The following is a 17851-nucleotide window of genomic DNA, read 5'->3' on the forward strand; positions in this document are numbered from 1 at the left end:
CAAGAAGCATAATAGACATACCCTTTAAAAATGCATGTTTAAGTTTTGCAAAGATTCACAATAGCAAAGTCTGAGTGGTGTTATTGAGAGGAAGGATTCATTAGAATGTTAAAATGCCCCGGGCCCATCACTTCGGAGTGGAGTGCTGCGTTTGGGAGACTTTTGTTCATTGTACCATGGGGAGAAAGATTAAGCTGGAGGAAAAATCACTTTGTGGACCCTTCCCATTCAGTGTTTCTGTGTCGCCATACTGAATTCAAGACAAGTTGTGGATGTTTGCCCCAAGGTCTGAAGGAGTGAATTGAGGTGTGTGCAGATATGTAGAAATTCCAGTGAAATATTGACAGGCATCCTAGGACCTGTCATAAACCCAAACAATACATAAATGATTTCCTACAATCCAAGCTGAAAGGTAATGTTTTTTATAACATAATATAATGCATTTTATTCTGATTTATTTCTGTAGGAGCTGACCTCTTTTCCAATTGCACAGAAGAGTGTAAAGCACTGGGACACTCGGACCGCTGCTGGATGCCCAGCTTTGTACCCACAGATAACCGCCAAGGTCCGGATTATCGTAGTAATTTGCATGTCCCAGGCATGGACTCAGTGCCTGACACTGAGGTCTATGAAGCTCCAGAACAGCCTGGAGAGAAGTCCTTCTCTACATTTGGAAAAGATAAAATGCATCCAGCAAATTTGGAAAAGAAAGAATATGATGCACTTCTGCCCAACACACGTGCGCCTTACAAGCCACCATATTTAAGTGAGTTTCCTATAAAATTATTGCTGACAAATCCATTTATCCTGCTTGTTAGGTGAAAGTAAAAAATCTTTTGTGAATTTGACAGGTTTAGTGTATATAAATATGGGAAATAATGTCTTAGAACTTATATATTTCTTCCTGCAAATTATTTGTATTTCTTTAAATAGGATGTAGATTAATAGTTTTAATTGAGCCTAATAGTATTGTTGATCATCGAGACTAAAATGTACAGAAAGTAAAATCACCTATATTTAAATTGGTTCGGGTTAAGTCAAACTAGCAAATGGAGCAGGTGTAGTTAGCTGTTCAAAACATTTGTGTTAATTCTGACTACATTTAAAATTACTCAATTGCTGCAAAGGACATTGGAAGTTGCAAATATGATGTGACTTGCCAATGAAAATGTGTTATCAGTTAAACAGATTGTGATTTCTTCCTTGTAGTGTTCTCCTGATTCTGTGCCTTAGAGTCATAAAGAGCCTCTCTCTGGAGTTGTACTGCAGCTGTAGTGGTTTGCTTCACAATTGGTTTTTGTTTGTGCTGATTAGAATGAGCTTTGTATACAGTTCCAAAATAAAACAGGTATTATCAGAATGAGAAGCTCAATTTTGAACTTAACATATGCAAGTCCCTGAGATTCATTGTGAATTTTGCAGGCATAAATCAACAATGTCATTGTGTTGTGATTCCCTGTAGAATTTCTGCAGATGTGAAAACTGATCGCCATTTTATTGATCTGAAATCAAGTTGAACCCTGAATTAGACGTGCATTTTTAATAGCAATTATTGATGTACAAGTACCATTGCTGATGTTTGTTATGAGCTGACTGTGCTCCTGAGTCTTTATCAGCATTAAAACTGGGCGTTGGGAATGAGTCTGCCTGCAAAGACGGAGGTAGCTGAATTTTATGCTTTTGGCCACACTGAGGCATGCCCAAGATTGAGTTTCTGGATTGTGCAGATATTACTGACCTAAATTGAGAAGCTATAATCACTATTATGCCCCTAAGGAGAATGTCTGGATTTTCACCCCCATACTCTTCCCAGCAATTCCTGAAAGATGTGTGCTTGCAGATATCTGAGTAAAGAATTGTGCATGGTTGCTATGCTTTATGGCCTAATGCCGGGTGATATTACTTATCAAGGCTCATTCAGGAAGAATGCCTCCCAAGGCAAGATATCACCTGGAGTCTGTGAAGCCAGACTGAGATAGGAATTAATGCCACCAAGAGGAACATGATGTATGAAGTTTTAGAAATAGGTTAAAAATTGGTTAGTGGATTAGTGGGGAATTATTTTAATGTAACTATGAAAATCTGGAAAGTCTACTTAATAGCTTCAACTTGGGTGAAGTCTACTTAATACTGCAACTTGGGTGAAGCTGAAGTGGTGTGAATTTATATTTTGTAGATGGTTTGATGGTTAAGCCTACAGTACATGGTGTGGCAAAGTTTTAAGTCCAAACTACTCTATTAAAAATGCACACCATCACGATAATCCCCCACTAATAGAACACTTTTCATCTTCATTGGTATTGGCTTTGTGTGACATGAGCACAAAGCAAGGAATGAAGAAGAAAATTAAAAAACAACCAGTGACACCAATTTATCCTTTTGTTGATATGGCAGGTATGAACAGTCAAAGTTATGCAATTTTCACCAGGAATCATCACATGCAAGTGAAGCACTGGGATGTTTGGATAAAGATTGCATTGCCATTTTGTAGTGTATGGTCAATAAGGTGCAGATGTAAATATGCACCTAAAGCTCCCCCCCCCCCCCCCTTAGTCTAGTACAGTAAAAAAAACACTGACTCAAGCACTGGAACAACTAAACTTTATTTTTAGAACAAACAGCAAATTCCCCTCTACGATACCTAAACCACAGTGGGTTTGATCCTTGTCTCTGCCTGGCCAAGCCCTTCAGCCTCGTGCAAGCAGACACTGCCCAAAAGGTCATGCAGTCCCAAGCGCCCTTCCAGAAGATCGATACCAATCCAAAATGGGGCTACCTTTTATAGGTCCACGAACATTGAGGGGCCGAACTACATAGGGGTGGTCCCCATATAATCCAATCAAACATATCAATTACATCAATACATTATTGACAGTTCCCCAATCCAATTACAGAGAGTCTAAAACAATGTTTTTTACAGAAGCTTCTGGAAGGAAGCTAGTTCACTGAATAATGCAACATTTACACTGGAACTCAAAACAATTCTGCCAAGGCATAACTCTTTGGCCAATCAACAAACAGCAGGGTAACTATCTTGCAAGACTATTTACATTATTTACAAATCTTTTGCAGCAATCCATTCAAACTCGTGCATTTACAAAACCTTGGAGGACCTCTGCAAGATTCTCATACATACTGACAATTGAAGAGATACTTATACCTTTCTTGCCTGAACCACTGATCTGGGACCTAGACTTCCCGGCACCAGCCTGTGGCTTCTTATACAAAAATACAGAATCTTGTAATGCATGAATCCTCTGCTTTATTTTGGCTCTATTCTGATTATTTTGGCCAGGATTTACACAGACATCTAAGAGATTTCTATATTCATGCAATTAGAGCCCATTTATATGTTTGTTATTTGGTGTTCAAGGCTACGTGTTTGCACTATTGGTTGAAAACATCAGCAGACAGCAGTTTCTTGAAATGTTGCATATGGTGTTTAGCAGTTTGAAAGTTGATGTGCCGTTCAATTTGTGAAACCTGCAGTTTGCATTTTGCATTATTGAGGATGCTCAGTACATGGTGACCTCCCTGTGGATTCAGTGCCTTCTTCACTAATGAGCTTTGTATTCCTGTTGAATTGTGGATCCCATAATCTTGCAAATGGTTTCTTTGAAGTTAATTATATTAAAATTAATATTTTCCTGTTTACAGATATTATAAAATGCTTTGTAATTTACGTTTGTTGAGTTAATTTTAAATTGTGTACTCAAATGGCAATAGTACATATTTCAATCAGATGGATTAATCTTTTGTATTATGTGTTTTTGATTTTGGTGGCCACTTCTTTAATCCATTTAGCAAATAATGCTCCATGTTAGTGGTAGTAATATTTTGCACGGCCATGGCTCTGTAGCTACCAGAAAGCAGTCATGATAAATCAATCTTTTGGATTTGAAATCATTAATTAGTGGATTGCTTGGGATCATTGCTGGGGCCTTAATATTTACCATCAATTTTGATAACTTGGATAAGGGAATCAAGTTTACTGCTGAAACATTTGTCAGTAATATAAAAATCGAGTGTGAGGAGAACATAGAGACTGAAAAGGTAAAAATAGGTTGAATGAATGTGAGCAAAACTATAAAATCTTGCTTCACAAAGGAATATCGGGATCCTAATGGATGAAACATGTTATTGAGAAGCCGAGTGGAATATTGGCCATTATTGCAAGGCTAGAGCAGGGTGCTGGTGATGTTGCACCAAGAATTCTGCATGTATTTTTGTCTCCGTATTTAAGGAAGAATGTGCTTGCGTTGGAGGCATGCAGAGAAGCTTCACCAGATTGATTCCCGGGACGAAGAGGCCAACGTATGAAGAAAGGTTGAGCCGGATCTCGGTTGAAGAATTATAGGTGATCTTATTGCAAGATAAATACTGTGGAGAAATGGCAAAATGGATTCTGAGAAGACGTTTCCTCTGGAGGGACTATCAAGAAGGAGACATAGTTTCAGGTGGTGATGATGAGGAATTTCTTCTGAGACATGAATATTTGGAATTCCTTGTTCTACCTCCGAAATCTATGGAAGCAGTCATTGAATATATTTCATGAGGAAACTGAAGAAGAATACATATTTGAAATTAAACATTTAAAATGAAAGTTTAATATATCAGACAAACCTAGTACTGTTGTAAGTACACCAGTTTACATTGATTGTTATTAATATAACATGAAATTGGAGAAAACATTGTGAAACACTTTTATTTTATGGATCCGAAGTAAAATCCAGATTAGATTATCAATTTTCAATTGGTCCAATGTATTCTGTCTATAAGGATTCCATATGATTGTGTATTGTATCACCAACATGAAACACTGCTTTATTTGGCAAAGAATCATTTCTCAAAATGGTCGTTATGTGAAATTAAAATGGCACAAAGCTAATGCTCTTTTGAGAGTGAACCTGGAATAGATGAATAAATGGGGCAGAGTGGATATAGAGATGTTTAATGTAGATTTTAGGAAGCTATTTACCCACAATAAAATATCAGTTTTGATCAGGACAGTTTAGACATTATCAGATAAAATCCACTAATGAGTACAAAAAAAAAAACAGCTGTGGGGAAGCAGAGAATCGAAATGCATTAAAAAAACACAAGGAAATGTGTCAAAATACACATCTGGAGAAGCAGATATGAGAAAAATTTGAAGACGTTGACAAATGAAAACTTGTAATGAACAGAAAAACGCACGGAGCTTGAAATTGTGTACGTGCACCCGAAGTGAGTATTGCTGTTTGGATTGCAATTTTTGGTGGTTATGTGTAAGCACAGAAGAGTAGAATCTGACATATTCGGTGACTGTAAACTATTTATGCAAATGTTTTACTTATTGATACACTTAAGCACGAAGCTTGGGGAATCATCCAATTCTATTCCTTCTATTCAATTACCTGCTGTATGGCATAAAAAGTGACAAGCTATTTGTCGATTCACAGGGTCATTAATTTATTGTCTGAAAACAAGAACAGATTGAGCAATTATTGGGAGAAAAGCTGACAAAAACAGACAAATGGAATCCCTGTTTCAGTGCAGAGAACTTGGAATGAAAGGAACTATTAAAAATGACATCCTCTGGATATTACCACTTGTTCTTCCTTTGATGATAAGCATCTGCACTGGGAGTAATTAAGTCTAAATTATAAAGGGAGAGTGGAAGTTGTTGAGCTTGTTATAGTCTAAGAATTATCAAGCAATCTGGATATTGGTCGCCATGGTTTTCCCAGTGGATAGAACCAGTGCTTCACTGGTTAAATTGTTATTCTGAGGTAGTAATGTAATATTAAAGTCTTTTTGTCATTGTGTAAAGCATTTGTTCTAATTCTTGTATCGTTTTGAAGGCATTAAATTCCAGTGAATGAGAAATCTGTTACTAAAGAAAACATTGCTTACGAAAGAAACAACTCTTTAATGTTCTAAAATATAGACAGGTTGTCAGTCATATTTATGATCACAAATTCACATGTGCTTAACCCTGAGATCCAAATTGACGTCAGGCAGACAGCAGTTACATCTTAACATTCACTCCATTACAAGCAATCTTCCCTCGCAGTTAGAAGCAATGTTTGACTAAATATGTTTAAACCACCTATGAATAACTGCCCCAATGTTTTTGCCTGAAAACATCTTGTGTGAAAGAAAATTTAAATATTGTTGTCTACATTAAAGTGACTGGATTGTTAAATAGATTACAGGAATTCTTTGGGTTACTCCACAATCCCAAACCCCAAATTGTCCAAGGCTTTTATGCCTTTCAAAACAGTACAGTTTGATTTTTTACAAGGAATCTGGCCATTTTCAAGCACTGTATCTAATGTTGCTGAAGCCAATATCCAGAAATATCAGAATATTTGTTGAAGTCCTGAGATCAAGGCCAGGGAGCTCAATTTGCCCCTTTACACTGATTAATGCCATGTACCATATTGATTATGGTTAGCAGATGAGGAGGCAATACTATCCAGGACTGTGCAGGGCAGGCATGTTGTGACAACAATCAGTGATTGAAGGAAAGCACATGACAAATACACTGTATTGAGTTTTGCATTACTGTTACCTTTATGTTAAAATTCTAGTGATAAAAACTAGTGCCTGATTTTGAGTGTCGCTTAACTTGAACGTATGTTCATCAACATGATTAGATTCATCAGACCTTTAGCTCACTGCCCCTCATCCCATTAACACAGCACTATTTAAATGATCATCAATTATCAAATAGATTAAGTTATACAACCTGTTGTATATCTATGCAAGAGCATGGATATTACAGAGATTTTAAAAATAAGTAAGTCTACAGGGTGTGATATCCAGTTGTTAATGCATTTGAAGACACAATAATCTGCAGATGCTGGAATCTTGAGTAAAAACAAAATGTTGGTGGTCAGGCTGCATTTGTGGAGGGAATGGACAGACAATGTTTCTGATCAGTCATTCCAAAGAAGGATCTCAGCCCGAAAAGTCATCTGTCCATTCCCTCCACAGATCGGTCTGACCCTCTGATTGCCAGCACTTTGTCTTTTGTTAAAGGATTTGGTGTTTTTCTCCAAGCCTTTGCAAAAATACATTGTGTCTAGTCATGAGGGCCAATAGTTGCTATTCTCTCAGTGCCATGTGACTCAGGAGAAGAAAGCATAGAATATAGAGCAGTATAGTGTAGGAAAGAACTGCAGATACTGATTTACACCGAAGATAGACTCAAAATGCTGGAGTAATTCAGGGGGTCAGACAGCATCTCTGGAGAAAAAGAATAGGTGACATTTTGGGTTGAGACTCTTCTTCAGACTGAGTCAGGGGAGAAGGAAATTAAAGTACAGAACAAATCAGAGCTGGCATCGATGACCAAGTAAAGGTGGAGCCCACAGTGGTCCATTGTTGGCTGTGGAGGAGGTGATAATGAAGGGATATGAATAGTGAAACTAGTAGGAAGACTGGACTGGGGAAGGCAGGGAGAGACTGTCTGTCTACTCTATCATTGCCTCTCATAATTTTATATAATTTTAGCAGGTCTCCCCTCAGCTTCAACGCTCAAGAGAAATCAATCCAAGTTTGTCGAACCTCTAAGATAGACACAAAATGCTGGAGTAGCTCAGGCAGCATGTCTGGATAGAAGAAATGTGTGATGTTTTGGGTCGAAACCCTTCATCAGACTGAGCATCAGGGCGAGGGAGTTCTACCTCTCCTTACATGGGTCCATTGCAAGTAAATAGGATCTGCTTGGAAGGCACCTTGGTCGGCATGGATGAGTTAGGCGTTGGGCCTGTCTCCATGCTATGTAACTCTATGACTGATATTCAGAGCTCTTTCTACCATGATCAGTTTGGGACATTTCCACAGCATGCTCTGCACGATTCCTTTGCAATGATCCTCACAGGCAAAGATATTCAGACAGGGTGCCTTCATTTGTGAGTGATTTTGAAAATAGTTGCAGAAAAGATCGCAGTGAATTTGGAGTTAAGGGGCTCTGGTCCTCACAGTGTGTATGTGTATGGCAGAAAGTACAATAAATATTTGGTGGGAAATCCCACGGTCATGAGCTTCGAACAAAGAAGACATGAACTGGGAACAGCCAAGATGGCGCCCAACACAGGCGACTATTTGTGTGCCAGCCACAGATACAGATCTGCAAACTCACATTACAATCGCTCCACACTCTTAACTCTGTACACTGTAAATGGATTAATTGAAATCATGTATTGTCTTTCTGCTGACTGGTTAACACGCAACAAAAAGCCTTTCACTGTACCTCGGTACACCTGACAATAAACTGAACTGAACGAGAATAATACAGCAAAGAACGGGCTATTTGGCCCACAATGTACTTGCCAAATGTAATGCCAAAACCATCACTTATCTACGTGCGCATAATTCATATTGTTCCATTCCTTGCATATTCTTATTCCTACACAAAAACTTTTTGAATGCCACTATCGTATTTGTCCCAACCACCAACTCTGGCAGCATGTTCCAGGCACTCATCACCGTCTGTGTAAAAAAAAAAATGTCTATCTCACCTTAAAGCTATGTCCTGTAGTATTTTATTTTTTTCTTCCTGGGAAATAGGTTGCAACTGTCTGCACAACCAATGCCTCTCATAACTTTATATACTTCTATCAAGTTTCCCTACAACCTCCGGCATTCCAGAGAAAACAATCCAAGTCTGAATGCCTTGTTCTTAGCAGTTACCTCCAGAATAATGTGCTCTGTCAAAACTGGAACACATTGTGCTGTTCAAGAAGAGCAGGCAGGGGTTTTCAAAATATGGATACATACCAGGAATATTCCTAAGGCAGGAAGGTAAACTTGTGCTCCAATTATGCAGAGACTTGCCATCAACTCCAAGATGACCTATCTACCAATCGTCGCCAACTGAGACAAATCAGAAAGAACCATCAATTCAACTTGGTGATACAGCCCTGGAAAATGTGGATCACTTTCCGTACTTTGGAAGTCGCCTCTCCTCCAATGTCAACCTTGACGACGAGATCCAACATCATCTTAAGTGTGCTGGAACAGCTTTTAGATGTCTTCGAACGAGAGTCTTTTAAAATCGTGACATCCGAACAGACACCAAAATGTTAGTGTACAAGGCAGTGGTGATTCCAACGCTTCTCTATGCATCAGAAACCTGGACAACATACCGATGCCATCTGAAAACACTTGAAAAGTTCCATCAACGATATCTTCGAAGAAGCTTAAATATCAGCTGGGAAGACAGAAGCAATGAAGCAAAAACATCTAGCATTGAAGCCTTTGTCATCAAGAACCAACTAAGGTGGGTCAGTCCATGTTGTTCGGATGGAAGACGAGTGTCTACCAAAGCAAATCTTCTTCTCCCAGCTTAAAGAAGGCAAACATAAAAGAGACGGACAAAAGAAGAGATTCAAAGATGCTTTAAAAGCCAGCATGAAGAAATGTGAAATTGACATCGACAATTGGGAAACCAATGCCAAGGACAGGAAGCTCTGTCAAACCATCATCCAAGAAGGAACAGTGACCTTCGAAGCCAACAGATGCGCAGAATTAGAAGAAAAGAGAAGAAAACGGAAAAAGAGGCAGCAACAACCAAAGCTCGATCTGCCATCTGGAATTGTCTGTCCTGAATGCCGAGAACTTTCAAAGCTAGGATTGGACTCATAAGCCACCTAAGAGTCCATAAAAAAATGGAACGTAGACCATCATCCTCGATCTCGATGGATAGCCATGACAACGATGATACTCTTAATATGCTTGCGATGAACCAGGACCATGAAGCTTGTATGCTCAATGGAATCAATTCAGTTTTAGCACAGTGATCTTGAGACTACTGTTGTGCTCAATGATCATGAATTGGAGATGAGCATTGATACAGCAGCAGGTTACTCAGAGAGACCTGAACTATATAGACAACCATTATTGACCAGCGGAAACCACAAACGCTTGGGGATCACTGAAGATTCCCCCTAAGATGAAGGGGGAATGATTTAATAGGAATCTGAGGGATAACTTTTTACAAAGGTTGGTGGGTATATGGAACGAGCTGCCAGAAGAGGTAGTTGAGCCAGTGACTATTGCAATGTTTAAGAAACAAATAGACAAGTAAGTGAATAAGACAGGTTTAGAGGGATATGGGCCAAACGCAAGCAGGTGTGACTAGTGTAGATGGGATGTGGGCAAGTTGGACCGAAGGGCCTGTTTCCACGCCATATGACTCTATGACTCTTGGAGAAATAATGTGTATGATTTGCACCAAAAGTGGACCCATGACAGAAGTTCCTGCTGCTCAGAATTATGTCACATGAGTCAATGTCAGATGCAGAAAAGTTCATTCTGGCCATTTGCTATTGCCAGAGAAGATTGAACTGATGTTTAAGAAGGAACTGCAGAGGCTGGAAAATCGAAGGTACACATAAATGCTGGAGAAACTCAGCGGGTGCAGCTGCTGCACCCGCTGAGTTTCTCCAGCATTTTTGTGTACCTAAGATTGAACTGATGATGAACTGAAGCACAATTAGACTTTACTTTTAGTCTTTAGAGATGCAGTGCCCATCGAGGCCACACAGACCAGTGATCACATTGTACACTGGCACTATCCTACACACTGGGAACAATTTTTACTGAAGCCAATTAACCTACAGACTAGTATGTCTTTGTAATATGGAAGAAAACCCACGCAGTCACGGGGAGAATGTGCACACTCCACACAGACAGCACAGGTAGTCAGGATCAATCCCGGGTCTCTGGCGCTGTATGGCAGCAACTCTACCTCTGCGCCATTGTGCCGCGCCTGCACAATTCTGCAGATGTGGTCATCGTGGAACAGAAGGAAGTAAAAAAAATAGCTAAGTTACAGAGCTAATGAGATATTATATAGCATCTGTGAAAATGACTCACAAGCATCCAGAGCAGATGTTAAAGTACCATGCGACAAGCCATTATTACTTGAGAAGACATATTCTCACTTAAAATTGCCACCTGAACCATTCACAACCCCAGGCACTGTGTAGCATGAGAGATGATTTGGCAACATCTTTCAAAATGACTTTGTCTCAAGTTTTTATAAGATGAATTTTCTTCCAATGTACCTGGATATATCTACAGTATTTTGCAATTTACCATCATTGATTTACCAATCACGAACAGATTATTTCCCAAGTGAACTAAGTGTATCAGGACAATAGAAATAAAGATGATATATGCGATTTAGACCCATAGCTTCATTCTCCATTGTGCAGGATGGTTTTGATTACTAGTTTGTGGATGCTACCTGTTAATCTAAACGTGCAGTAATCATAAAGTGATTCCATTCTTTTAATATCTTAACTGTAGTGACGGCATGCAGAGACCACTGGCTACATCCTTGCACTGGTCAAGATACTTGTGTTTTGCATCAGTCTATTGTGCTACCTGCATCAATCACAGCTACATGGGAAAGCAACGGTTGGCAAACGAGGTAAAACGTTATAGGTGGATGAAACATCATTTTATGCTGTGTAATACATTTGTGCATTACAATTGTACATACAGTGAAAGGAATGGTGATTCATGAAATGCAATAGAACAGTTGTGTTCTCCATGGAGCCAATGCCACTTCATGGGGCAAAGCCTTGCCAATCTGAGTTAGAAGATATAATGCTGAATTTCATGACACTATTTGAATACTGATGCTGCAGCCCCAATAATATGGTAGGAAGTTGAGCTTCCACAGTTTGGAAGCTGTATTTTTTGGACATAATTCCACATTTCCATAGCAGCACCCAGAGTTTGGGTGATTTCTGCCTGTGCTCTAAAATACAATGGCATTAGTTGTTGTATGTTGGTTTGATCCAGGAATCTGCCAATGGAAATAAAGTGCTGGAGTAATTCAGGGGGTCAGGCAGCATCCCTGGAGACAAAGAAAATGTGACATTTTGGATCAGAACCCTTCTTCACTCAGTCCTGACCTAAAACATCAGCTATCCAACCCGAAGAAGGGTTCCCCATCCCAAAACATCACCTATACATATTGTGAGTTACTGCCACACTTTGTGCCTTTTTTTTGTAAACCACATCTGCATTTCCTTTTTTCTACGATGTGCTAATGGAATTGCTCACCATATCCTAGTTTGAAAAGATGAGCAACAAACTATCTGCAAGACCCTAGGAAAGGATCGTGCTGGACATTCGTGTTCTTTCACATTGCACGCATGTTTTCTGGATGGCATGCCGATATTTCATTGTTCTTATACATGAGCAACCTATTGTGATTTCCCGTCAAAAAACTTCGCTTGAGTCCTCTGCAGCATAACCCATAGCAGAACTCACCCCGTGGTGAACTGGCACGTGCACTTTTCCTTCCCACTGTCCAGCTGCAGTCCACCTGTCTCCAGCGTCTCACCTTATTCATCCATATTGAAAATCCATGAATTGTTTGAAGTTTCGATATTTGAGCTGATGGCAAGAATGTTAAATCAACCCAAATTTTTTTTTTAAACCTAGCAAGGAAATTGCCGAGTTTGCAACCTGTCTGTAACGTTTAAATTCTTCCTGTCTACAGGTGTGGTGCCAGAAACGTGGACGACTACTGATATATTACTATTTAAAAGGGAAGAAGGGATAAACCAAGTAATTACTGACGACTTAAATTAACTTCAGTGGTGAACAAATTATTGGAATCCATTTTGAAGGTATAAGCCTTTGTTTAGGAAGGCTCAAATTAATCAGGGGAAGCATGGATTTGTTGAGGGAAAGTCGTGTCTAACTAACCTAATTGAATTTTTTTTGAGGAGGTAACAAGGAGGGTCAATGAGAGCAGTGCATTAGTTGTAGATTTCATGGATTTTAGCGAGGCTTTTGACAAAATGTTACATGGCAGGCTGGTCAAAAATTAAAAGTGCATGGGATCCAAGGGAGACTAGCAAATTTGATCCAAAATTAACTTAGTGGCAGAAAGCAAGGAGTAAAGTCTAATGCATGTTTTTGTCCGTAAGGCTGTAACAAATGGGGTGCCACTGGCTTCAGGCTCAGGCTATTGCCCTTTGCCAGAATGCCACCTAAATTTCAATTTTCCTGGGCTAATCTCATCTCCTTAGATTTCTGCGATTAAGGGAACCTAATGCTTTTCTGCGATTAAGGGAACCAAACACCATTACTGAACCCTTGAAGTCATTACCTGAAGAGAATTCTACAGATTTCATTCCTTGGGATAATGACATTTCTTCTCTGCCACTGAATGGCCAATCCCTAGTTTGGGACTGTGATATCTGGTTCTAGGCACCTTACCCTAGGAAAATATCGACTCCACATTTGCCCTGAAAAGCTTCTTAAGAATTTTGTACATTTCAATGCAGTTAACTCTCATTCCTCTGAACTCAAAATGATAGGCCGGGTTTGGTTAACTTTTCTTTGTGTGACAAACCTGCTCTCCCAAGATTCAATCTGGTGAACCTTTGCTGCACTCTCTATGTCACAAATACAATCTTCCATTGGGAGGATCACCTAACCGGTCCAACATTTTCAGATGCATTCTCACTGGGCCTCTACATAATTTGAACAAGATGTCTCTGCCCCTGTACTAAATACTTTTCAATAAAGGCCATCATACCATTTGTCTCCCCAAATGTTTGCTGAATCCACACATTAACTTCAATTACTTTCTATGCAAGGCAACCAAGATCCCTTTGTTTTCCTTTGTGTGAGCGAACTGCTCATTCGAATCTATGTTCCTGTTTTTGGGGTCCTTCCAGTTTAGCTGCTGAGGCACTGCGGAGAAGCAAAGGGATTTGCCTATCAAAAACACAAATTACTAAAATATAATGCTCACTTGTAAAAAGTGCTAATTAATGTGTAACTAATGAAGTCTGTCCTCTGCGGAGGTCTCATCTTTGTTCCCCTCCGCCCCCGCTTCAACTAGTTCTGGGTCAGCCACGATGTAGAGCTATTCTTCCTCCGCCTCCATGCCTTTTTCTATGGGAAGGAGTCCTCACCACCCAGTGATGACCCCTTCTCCCGTCTCCACCTCACCCCCTCCTCTCGGCTGACCTTCTACTTTCTTTAGACCTTATCATTTCCAACTGTCGGCGGGACAGCAAAACCGCCTAAACCTTTCCACTCCCCTTACTTACTCTAACCTCTTCCTGCCTGAACATACATCCCTCTGCTCACTCTGCTGCAACTTGATAATCAAACCCGCTGACAAGAGAGGTGCCGTGGTAGTCTGGCGCGCTGACCTCTACCGAGCTGAGGCCAGGCAACAACTCTCAGACACCTCCAACTTATACTTGGACCATGACCCGACAGACGAGCACCAGACCTGACATATCACACACCATTTCTGATTTTATTACTTCTGGCTCACTGCCCTCTAAAGCCTCCACCATTATTGTTTCCCAGCCCTGCACGGCCCAATTTTATCTTCTCCCCAAAATCCACAAACAGAACTGTCCTGGCAGACCCATTGTTTCCGCTTGATTATGTCTCACCAAATTAATTTCCACATACCTCGACTCCATTCTATCCTCCCTGGTCCAATCCCTCCTTAACTATGTCTAAGACACCTCACACCTCTTTGTTTCTTCAACAACTCCCGTTTTCCAGGCACCCACTCCCTCACCTTTACCATGGATGTCCAGTCACTCTACACCTCCATCCCCACCAAGAAGGTCTTAAGGCCCTCCGTTTCTTCCTCGACCGCAGAACCAACCAATTTTTGTCTACTAATACTTTCCTCTGCCTAGCAGACCTAGTCCATACTCTCAACAACTTCTCCTTCGACTTCTCCCACTTCCTCTAAATCCAAGGCGTAGCTAAGGGCACTCGCATGGGCCCCAGCTATGCCTGCCTCTTTGTTGGGTACGTCGAACAATCACTGTTCCAGGTGTACACTGGCCCTATCCCCGAACTCTACCTCCGCTACATTGACAACTGCATCGGTGCTGCCTCCTGCAACCATGCAAAACTCTCCGACTTCACCAACTTCACGACTAATTTCCATCCTGCACTCAATTTCACGCACCATCTCCGGCATCTCCCTACCGTTTCTGGATTTCACCGTCTCCATCACAGGTGACAGACTATTAACTGACATCTACTACAAACCTACTGACTCCCATAGCTATCTGGATTATACTTCTTCCCACCCTGCTTCCTGTGAAGACTCTATCCCCTACTCCCAATTCCTCCGTCTACGCCGCATCTGCGCCCAGTATGAGGTTTTCCATACTAGATCATCGGAGATGTCCTCATTCTTTAGGAAACGGGGGTTCCCCAATTCCATTATAGATGAGGCTCTCACTAGGGTCTCCTCAATATCCCGCAACTCCGCTTTTGCTCCCCCGCCCCCTCATTCACAACAAGGACAGAGTCCACCTTGTCCTCACCTTCCACCCCATCAGTCGTCGCATACAGCATATAATCCTCCAACACTTTTGCCTCCTCCAACGGGATCCCACTACTGGCCATACCTTCCCATCTCCACCCCTTTCTCCTTTCCGCAGAGACCGCAACTCACTGGTCATCTTGTCCCTTCCCACCCAAACCAACCCCGCCCCAGGTACTTTCTTCTTCAACCGCAGGGGATGCAACACCTGTCCCTTTACCTCCATCCTCGACTCCTTCCAAGGACCCCAACAATCTTTTTAGGTGAGGTAGTTTCACTTGCACCTCCTCCAACTTCATCTTCTGTTCCAGGTGTCAACTTCTGTACGTCGGCGAGACCAAGCACAGGCTCGGCGATCATTTCGCTGAACACCTCCGCACAGTCCGCCTTGACCAACCTGATCTCCCGGTTGCTCAGCACTTTAACTCTCCCTCACATTCCCAATCTGACATTTATGTCCTGGGCCTCCTCCATTGTCAGAGTGAGGCCCAGTGCAAATTGGAGGAAGAACACCTCATATTTCGCATGGGTAGCTTACACCCCAGCGGTATGAACATTGACTTCTCCAAATAGCTCTTGCTTTTCCCTCTCTCCATCCCCTCCCCTTCCCAGTTTTCCCAGCAGTGTTACTGTCTCCGACTACATTCTAGCTCTGTCCTGCCCAATCCCCTGAATGACCCGAAATGTCACCCATTCCTTCTCTCCAGAGATGTTGCAGAGTTACTCCAGTATTTTGTGTCTACCTTGATTTAAACCAGCATCTGCAGTTCTTTCCTACACATAATTAATGTGCACCTTGGCCCCAGCGATTAGAATACAGAGTTGAAAGAAGCATTGCTTCATTTGTATAGATCTTTGGTCAATTATCATCCAGTGCACTGCATTTAATTTCAGCTGTCATGAATCATCAATTGTATATTGGCATTGGAAGAGGTTCCATACAGATTTATTCAATTTCACTGAGGTTGAAATAATCAAATTTGAGGACATATTGTGTGAACCTATTTCATATTCTCTAGAGTTGCAAGTGGTCAAGGGTGCCCAAGACTGCAAGAAATTGTGGAGAGTTGTGAATGTAGCCCAATCCATCACACAAATGTACCTCACTGACAACATCAATCCTTCATGCTGCCTCAGGAAAGCAGCCAACACAATCAAGGAATACTCATACCCTCACCATTCTCTCTTCCCTTTCCCGATAGGCAGAAGGTACAAACGTGTGAAAGCACATACCATCAAATACAGGAACAGCTTCTTCCCTACTGTTATCAGACTCTGGAACAAACATTTTATATGCCGGGGATGAATTGCCCTATCTTCCAATCTAACTTTGTACCTACTCACTTTCTTTTATTTGGACTCTCTGTAACTGTAACACTATATATACACTCTTGATTATGTTCTCCCTTGCATTAACTGATGTACTCATTTATGATATGATTTGCCAGGATCACACAAAAAATAGCTTTTCACTGTCAGTGTATGTGACAATAATAAACCTATGCCAATAGCAAAAATTAAGTTTCTTAAAATAATATAAGGATTTCAGAGGACGGATAAAAATATCTTATTTTCTCTCCTGGCAAATCCAGTGAGCCTAATCTTAAAATATACTGGGCCATCATGTATTAGTGTCGGACTGGCTGCACGGCCACAAATGGGCCCCGACCTCGGGTGTTTCACAGAGGAAGAGGACTTAACTTTCTGGTGCTTTCCCCACAGTGGAAATGTTTTGATTCTGCTGTGGGGGGACGTTTGTGTTGAACTCTATAATGTGTTGTGTCCATTTTATTCATTTTTTTTAAACCTTTTTCTATGGTTTGTAATGGAACTTATTATTTAATTTATGTAAAGCACTTTGGTGTCAATGCGAGTTGACTTAAAACGTGCTATATAAATAAAACTTACTTACTTACTTACTTACTAGTGTAAAGGACTGCATTTTCACACTAAGTGTAGGGAAATCTGGAATGTTGAACTGAAAATGGCTATGAATGCTGGGTCAACTAAAGTTTTCATTTCTGAGTTTGCTACATTTTTGTTAAGTAGACTTTTAAAAGGATCACCTAACAAAGGCAGGTAACATAGTTAGCTACAATCCAGTTGAATGGCATAACTTACACATAGCTGATGCTGCCTACCTTGCTGAGTTACTCCAGCATTTTGTGTCTATCTTCCACATTTTCCACGTAAACTTGCCTTCTTCTAATCAACCTCTGTTCTTATAGAGAAATGTACATGATTGGAAGGGATGCTGTATTCAGTTGCAAGTTGGATGACTAGTAGTGCTGTACAATCAAGTATTAACCCACAAGAATTCAAACTTATCTAAGATCAGCAGTAATTGTGATAAAACAAATATCCTGACTATTTCCTGTATACCCATCTTTTCCCCCCCCTCTTTTTGGGATAAATGTAAGCATCCTCTTCTTCCTCGATGGGCCGAATGGCCTACTCCTGCACCTATTTTCTATGTTTCTATGTTTTTTTGATGAAAATGGCACAGGTTGAGTAAAGTTT

The 17851-nt window shown here is 40.7% G+C and overlaps 1 protein-coding gene across 3 annotated transcripts in view; it reads left to right on the forward strand.

The window, feature by feature from the left end:
• pcdh10 (protocadherin 10) overlaps window positions 1-17851 on the forward strand; it is a 70066-nt gene that overhangs the window by 22879 nt on the left and 29336 nt on the right. The window contains exons 4-5 of one of the 3 annotated variants that reach the window (XM_033020742.1): window positions 467-766; window positions 4244-5226. The exons of 1 other annotated variant lie outside the window; for it this stretch is intronic. In XM_033020742.1, the coding sequence (XP_032876633.1) occupies window positions 467-766; window positions 4244-4320 (377 nt within the window). In that variant the 3' untranslated portion in view covers window positions 4321-5226. The remainder of the gene's footprint in view (window positions 1-466; window positions 767-4243; window positions 5227-17851) is intronic. One more of the 3 variants, XM_033020752.1, reaches the window with a different exon arrangement.

This window comes from Amblyraja radiata, chromosome 1, assembly GCF_010909765.2.
Source record: "Amblyraja radiata isolate CabotCenter1 chromosome 1, sAmbRad1.1.pri, whole genome shotgun sequence".
In the NCBI taxonomy this organism is placed as follows: Eukaryota; Metazoa; Chordata; class Chondrichthyes; order Rajiformes; family Rajidae; genus Amblyraja; species Amblyraja radiata.